Consider the following 8,082-nt stretch of genomic DNA (forward strand, 5'->3'; position numbering starts at 1 on the left):
CGAGTTTTGAAAAGTGTGTTTCCATCCTACAGGACGCATTTGGGGATCCAGAGGACCAGAGTCCAGTATTGGTTGCTGTGGTGTCTGCCTTACCCAAGGCTGCGTCCGTTGAGCTGCATGTCACTGCTGTCCGAGATGACCCCAGAGAACGGACTTCCTGTCACGCGACTACAGAGTTGGGGTGTGGATTGATAGAATGCCAAACTGTGGTGTCCAGTGACAGCCAGAGCGCTGCACTTTCCCTTTCCCTGGCCCATGCTACACCCAACTCTGACCTAGAGCTTCACCTAGGTGTGAAGGATGCACTGGGGGCAATTGGTACGATGTTCAATAACACCATGAAGACGATGGAGACTGGGCTGTCGCCGCTGTGTGCCAGGGTCTTCTATAAGTCTGATCATTCCTTGGCACTGCAGGTTGCTACAGGTATGTTAGTAAATATCACAACATACGGCTCACTCACTTTAACATGATGTTTACATGATTTAATGTTTAAAGGACAACTCCGCACTAAATAACATCTAGGCTAATCTTCCTACTTATATTGATCCCAAATGACTGTCCATGGGGTCTATACTGTTGTCCAGTTTCCCCAGCAGAACCCAGCAGCCCTCATAGCATAGAGTGGAGCCCATAAGACTATCGCTTTTACGCTTTTTTTTTTTTTTTTTTTTTTTAATCAATCTGTTATTAGTTGTCATTACACACGCATCCATGCCAACGTTGTATCATACGAGCCACCACAGTCTGCTAAACAGATGTTAGGCTGTTATTTGTTTTACCAAGTCCCGGAAAAGATGCGCTGCCTGTGATTGGCCAGTACACTCAGTTTGATTGGCAGTTGTGCTGAATGCTCACCCCAAAACATTATTTATGAGAGTGTGGCAGCTCTTGTGGGACAACCAAGGCATGGATGTGTTTGTAATGACAACTAGTATCACATACCTGAAGAAAAGAAAATCTCTTTTGACCACAACAAATAGGCTTATGGGCTCCACTCTGAGGGCTGCTGGGTAAAATGGACAACAGAGGCATTTCTGCCTAATAGACCCCATGGACAGTAATTTTGGATCAATATAAGTGGGAAAATTGGCCTAGATGTTATTTAGTGCGAAGTTGTCCTCTAAGCTTAGGTTAAGTGTATTACATTAACCACTTTCAACCTGGAATCCCTATTTTGGGCATGTATAGTACATTTTCAGCCATTGTGTAAATAGCAGATCTGCAAGGTCACAATGCATTGCTTTGCAATGCATTATGAGCTAGTAATATGATATATATTGATTGATTGTTTTGTTTTTATCGACAAAAATGCATACACATGAACAATATTTGTACATTATCTGTCAAAAGGATAAAAAGGACCAAAAAGCTTGAAAGCTAAACCGGTTCTTTTGAGTGCAAATGTGTGTATAAACTGTAAACCTTTCCTGTGCAGCTTTTGAGTCTGCAAGATACAGTCTGTGGAAACTAAACTCCCTCTGGTGGAATACATTACTAACCTAGAAAAGTAAATTACTAGATATTTGGCCACCAGCTTGTTTACAGTCCTGTAGCCCATACACATTTAAATATGTGTGTTATTCTGTCCTCCACTATTAGCCATATAATTAGAATATGAACCTTTTGGATGTTTGGCATGCTAGTGTACCAGTATGTACATGCATAATCACAATGACAGTGCCCCTGGCAATATTTGAAGAGCACTTGCATACTGTCTCTAAAAGTGGATATTCTCATATAGAATGGCGGGTAAATTGGTTAAATATAATTTTGTCTTCCAAACATATTCTTTCTTAACCTCTGTGACAACATTATACACAAAGCAAAAAGCCTGGAGTCCTACTCTCTCTCTCTCTCTCTCTGTGTGTGTGTGTGTGTCTCTCTCTCTCTCTGTCTCTCTCTCTCCCTCTCTCTCTCCAAATAAAGTTGAAGGTGACACTATCCAAAGTAAACTCCGCCAAGTAGTCTAGGAAGCAGACTCTCCGGAGGATCTGCACTTCTTCCTCCGTGTTTAATTATTGTGAGCCGTTTGTTGTTTCTGCATTGTGTATGGTAGCCCAGAGCAGCTGGCACGCTCTTTTGTCATCATTATACTTTTATATGCCACCGCCTTCCTCTCTCAGTATTCTCGGTCCTCATCCAGGCAAATATGGAATGGTATTTGTTTTATCCAGAGAGATGTTCTCTGTCTGAGGGGAGAAAAGGGCAAGTAGAACATCTATAAAGCAAGGCTTTCGCCCGTCACGTCCTCGCTGAAGCAATCAATTACAATTTTTTGAATCCCCGCCAAACCGTGTCATCTTACTGTCATTTTTAGCTCCGGCATTAGTCGTCGTTATGAAGGAGACATGAAATTATGGTCGCCAGTGATGAATTGGAATAAGGATAGGTCTATTTGGGATGAATGTGTTTGTACGTGTGAGCACAAACAGTGCTCTTTGTTTTGTCACCTAATTATATAATCATAATTCAATCTTGTCTGTGACTGTTGCTCAGAGGATCTCGGGGGAGCAGTGAACTGCTTAAGTTCACACCAAGCGTGACATCCAAATTAATTTTGAAATGTTTATTATGGAGTGCTCTTTGTCTAGTGCAGACAAAGGCACTTATCTTGTACTTGTGGCTTTGGGAGCTTGAGTCTGGCTTATATTATGTTGCATGTCACTCCCAGTCTCTTATGGTCACTGCCCACTAGAGAAGTCTTATAAATTAGAGAGGACAAAAACATACCATAAAATGTGTGTTTAATATGTGGACTGTTATTAATGTTTCTCAAGGCACAAGTATGTACAACAAGCATTTTATGTGGTGGACACATTCCTCAGGATTTCCAGTTGTTATTCTTCCTGTAGTGTAGTGGGCAAGACAAAGCCTATGGAACAGTTTGAAAGTGTTATTTTTCCTAAACCATTTTTGGACAATCCGTTAATTTTGATGCTGGGTCAGTTGGGAACATAACAGAAAAATATTTCCCCATCTAACAAAGGAAGATAACCATAAAATGTGTGTTTTTACTTTATCTTCCTATTAACTGTGCTACACCACACAGACCATTCCCCTCAAGCCAGATATTGACTCATCATTGAACTGGAATCTGTTACGTTCCCCTGCACGCACAGCCAGTCCCTGGAAGCTCAGCCACGGGCTCTTTTATGGGTCACCAGCACAGCGTACGCACACTGGGCGATGAACCCCAAAAGTCAAAGGGGGGAAAGTAACACCTCTGGCGCTAGCTGTCACCAACACACGACTGACTGCTGCCAAACACTGTAGCGTAATGTGACTGCATGCACACACACACACGCACGCACGCATGCATGTGCGCGCACACACACACACACAGAAAATAAATTACTTGCGTTAGGATTCACAGCTGATCGACAGGACATATGCCTCGGATGAAACCTTTAAACATCCTGTCTCAATGTGTTATTCACGACAGAGGGGATTCAGACGCCCCGCAGACCTCACCTTTTACTTTGTAGGTGGCCACCCATTCATTCATGCTGTAAAATCATTTAGAGCAGGGTGGATGAATTAATGGATGGAAATAATTGCAGGGACGAGGAATCAAGCACGTCACATGTGATTATTCATATATATCCATATATATATGGTCTCATATCACGATATCAACATAATATTGATATATTGTCCGGCCCTAGTACAGTGTTCAGGTTTCTGTTGCAGTACAACAGCTTGTGTGGCTATATCAGTACATAGTACAATATGATGTTCTGTAAGCTCTGTTGCACACACCCAGCCACATTCATTCTCCTTGGCCTAAATGAACAATTTTCATGAGCCAACACTTGCTAATTACCACCTCGTTTACCGGTTAATTTGAACCAGTTTGGGAGTCAGTGTAGCACAACTAAAAACCATTGGCTTTGGGCCTCGGCCACAGCTTAAAAGCCCCCTAAGCCCAGCAGGCATCAGAATATTTCACACAAGAAGCCCCATTTCTCTCCTTTTCACCCTGCCTCCTCCTCGTCTAGGCTTATATTTCTATATTAATCAGGTCCAACTAACATGGCCATTGATGGTTTGCACAAAAGGGTGTTGTGAGCATTAGTAATGATTTGGTGTTTGAAACAGAGAGATTTAACAGCAGGCTTTTCAACTCTCTGCATGTTTTCCATGAAGCAGAATAATGGCGCGTACCCTTGGGTAGATGGTTTAGTTCCATCCCATTGCTAATGTGATTGCTTTTAGAATCCGTCTAATGGCCTCTGTCCACTGGGCCTCTCAATGAGACTCCCCATGTTGCCCAAAGGGGGGCTTGGGAGACCAGTGGAAGGGAATTGTCAGGGAACCAAGGGAAGGCAGTTGGATGGGAAGTGTTCACAGGTGTGTAGTGGCTGAGAAGTACATTTTCTTTCAGTTCTTCATTCGTCTGTCTCACAGAATCATAAAAGAAATGCAACAAAATCTATTAACTTTGCAGTCACCTTCACCCTCTCCAGTCTCATGCACACGTCAGCCCCTGTGAATTCTCAGATAAAGGCAAAGACACTCAAACAGAGCAAATGTGCAATTATTTCCTATGCTTTAACAGAGACTTTATTTTCCACTAATGTTATCTCCCCCTTTCTGTGATCTCTCTGGCTCGATGTGTTCGAGTCATCTCCAGAGGATACCGCATCCCCGGGTGTACCTCTTGCTCAGATAACCCATATTTAGGCTTTTAATATCGCCCCCAAAAAAGGCCCAGTGTTCAGTGGGGGCCACTTTAAGCTGTAGCGCATATTAGCTAATTAGCCTGTGTGGGCTCTTTGTGTAGCTGTTTGGCACGCTGTGTCTGTTTCTAATGAAAGAGGATGGGGCTTATTAAATGGTGCTGAACAGTGCTTGCAACCTTTTTGTCCTCATTTCCCTCTGTACAAGTTCACATTAGTGTCAGAACTTGGTGGAACCTGTGGCTACCATTGCTGATTATTCTGAACAAAAGTTTACCCAATTATGGTAAAGTTTTACATATTTTGTTAGATACATGTAACTGTCTATGCAAATAATGTATTGACAGATGTGATTATGTCGAGTCTGATATTAAAGCCTTCATCTCTGGATGCATGACGGTGTCGCTCTGCAGAAATTAGTGTTATAGTTATTTTTATACTCATATTGTTATAATATAATTTATATTCACGACATACTCTCCTACCCTGACACCAAACCCAGTAACCACACCCCAGTCAACATGCTGTTAGACTAGGAGAAACAAGCCAGGACAGCCAGCCACGTGACAGGAACACTTGTGACCAATTAGACTGTGTGGCGCAGGAGAGGAAAGGCCTGACATCCCAGTGGGCCTCCGCTAAATGGACAGACTGTCATCAACACTGGGCTCTGAGACGCTCAATGAATTCTCACATGTGCACTGTCTATCTCTATACAGCCTTTACACACTCACACTACTACACGCACGCACACATGCACACACGCACAATCTCTCAGCTCCATTTAAGCTGAGTAGTAGTCCCAACACAGTTTCCTGATATCCCAATACAACAGGGATGGAAGATCCATTGCACAAGACACCCCCCAGCAAGCTGCTCAATTGTCCAAAAGGGCACAGCAGGCTTATTCCCTCCTCACTCTGTGCACGTGTGTGTGTGTGTGTGTGTGTGTGTGTGTGTGTGTGTGTGTGTGTGTGTGTGTGTGTGTGTACGTGCGTGCGTGCGTGCGTGCGTGCGCGTGCGTGCGTGCGTGTGCGCACGCGCATTCGTGGCTCTGTTTGTGAGTCTGGGAGAGGTTTCAGTAGCTCAAGAGTTCAGTACTTGCTGACCATATGTCTGCACTGCAGGGAATTAAAGAGGGGGGCTGCAATCTGCCAAGGATTTAAGAATGTCAATAATTTGTAAATATGCCTGTGTTCTCTAGTTTAAGGGTTAAGTGCAGCCCCTGAGGGGCCTAATGCTCATCTCTAACATGCAGACCACTTCTTCAAGTTCTGATCATACCCTTCTCCTACTCTTCTCTCTCCTCCATCCTCCACACCCCCTCCTGGGGGTGTGGAGGAATGTTTGAGAAGCTCCGTCGGCCAGTCCAGTCCATCTGTGGCTCTGGTTCCGGTCCTGGACTTGCCTGACTCCCAGATCCTCCACCTGTCCTGCTGGCTCAGTGTATATAGTAAACCGTCCAGAGTCAACAAACTGGACTTAAGTCATCCACAGCGCTGGAATTCAATGGGCCGTACCTCAACGAGAGACTCAGGCTGCCAAAGAACTTAAGGGCCTTTAAACGGAATGAGTGAATGTGGAGGAAAAGAAATATACCCCTGATGTGAAGAAAAACATACTCCCAATTAATGTTGACAGTGTCTACAATTAAATGCATAGCTTTGTTTGCTGATGATGTGGTGTTTTGAGCATGTATATGATCCGGTCAGTGGCATAGCCCAACACCCAGGACCAGTATTATACTGTGTCCTCTGCCAGACTTCTGTTTGGCAACAGCTGTTCCTCTGTCTTGGAGGAGAGCAGCATTGTTGAAGCTCAGTAACCTAAAGGGCTGCATACCAAAGTTATGGGGTCTTACAGGGGAAAGACACCAGAAGTCTCACACCATGAGGTGATAAACTGTACCCCTGGATCTCCCGCTGTGTCTGATGGAGCCTCCGCTCTTTGCACGCTACCCAACTCCCTCCTCATAAAGACGCCGTGCCACCGCTGACACCATCTGTGCAGAAGATGGAAAACCTATAGATTTACTTGGTGACTGTTTTGTGGCCGCGTGTTATGTACTGTAGGTGGGTGAGGTGACTGTGTTCTTCCCTCTCATGCTCCGTGGGACAGAGGTGTGTTATTATCGTGTAATAGGCAATCACGACCAAGCACCTGAAAAGATTAAGCCTCTTTATGTTCTCCATCGATTCTAAGGCAGCCTGGTTAATGGGAGAGGGACGTTGCCCCATACAGCTGCAGGGCACGTGTGTGTGTGTGTGTGTGTGTGTGTGTGTGTGTGTGTGTGCGTGCGTGCGCGCGCGCGCGTGCGCGTGTGTCATTGGGATTTTTGTGATGCAGTGGGAGGAAAACAACACCATTAACCATTGGTCCTGGAACATTTCTTTTCTAAAAGATCATGAACCATATTGACGATCTGAATTGGAATGTCTTCACTCCAGTTATTCTCTTCGTTGTGTCGGTGATGGCGGGAGCACAGTGGGCTATTGATCTTCACACATCTCGCTGTTGTGTTCATTGTTGTTATCAAAAATTGAACAATAGAGGCAACCAGCAGAGCCTGAAGACTTTTATTGGGGGTCGAAAAGCATAAGCAAGCAATTATCTATGAGGGTGAGCAAACCAGAGCACCATAAATATATGTGTTAATGTTTACCCATTCTGTTTAAAGGCTCCTCCACAGTGGGGGATTTTGACACCCCCCTATTCTAATTATGGAATGATGCAACTGGTTCACTCGAGGTTCAACACATCAAACCAAGAGCAGCCTCATTTCCCCACTTAAGTGTTCCATCAATATTGAAAATAGACTCATCAATAATGCGATAAGATAGGCTACAGTACTATTTTAAACCATCAAAATTGTTACAGGACATGAATAATTGATTATTTTTGATTGTCAACTAAAGTGGCTTTTTATCCTCTTTTCGATTGCAAAGCCAGTAGCATGCCTTATGGCAAAAGACAGTGATGTTAGAACATAAAGAGAATGTAAAAAAAAAGAAAAGTTTTAATTTCTGAGGAGCTAACTAAATACGCCTGTGTGGAGTTTAAACAACAGACAGTCTAAAGGATCATGAGAATAAATACAAAATAGTCAGCATTTCAGTCAGTGTAAGAACTTAGCAACTAAAGTTTAGCGCCACACACATAGCCAGACAACCACTTGTCGCTCACCACAGTAAACACTCCATTATGTCTTTTTCCAGTAGACTAGATCATGTTGTTTTCAGACAGACACAAGGAAAGCCACAAGTATATCATCGCACCCTCAACTAAGCCATAGTGTGGCCCTACGGCAGATACCCATTCCTTTGTACCACTGTGTTTCCTCTCAAGAATGAATAAAGACAGGGTGACATTTAGATTCTCGTGTGTTTTGTCAAATGTGATT

At 43.8% G+C, this 8,082-nt stretch overlaps 1 protein-coding gene across 1 annotated transcript in view; it reads left to right on the forward strand.

Annotated features, from left to right (window-relative positions):
* The window catches only part of dph6 (diphthamine biosynthesis 6), a gene marked incomplete at both ends in the record, with an annotated part of 82,599 nt that extends 75,778 nt beyond the window's left edge, over positions 1 to 6,821 (forward strand). The window contains 3 exon segments of the mRNA XM_080750969.1: positions 33 to 434; positions 6,024 to 6,128; positions 6,801 to 6,821. Coding sequence (XP_080607095.1) covers positions 33 to 434; positions 6,024 to 6,128; positions 6,801 to 6,821 — 528 coding nt within the window.
* Between the last annotated feature and the right edge of the window lie 1,261 nt (positions 6,822 to 8,082).

This window comes from Nannobrachium achirus, assembly GCF_963921795.1.
Source record: "Nannobrachium achirus genome assembly, chromosome: 20".
Lineage (NCBI taxonomy): Eukaryota > Metazoa > Chordata > Actinopteri > Myctophiformes > Myctophidae > Nannobrachium > Nannobrachium achirus.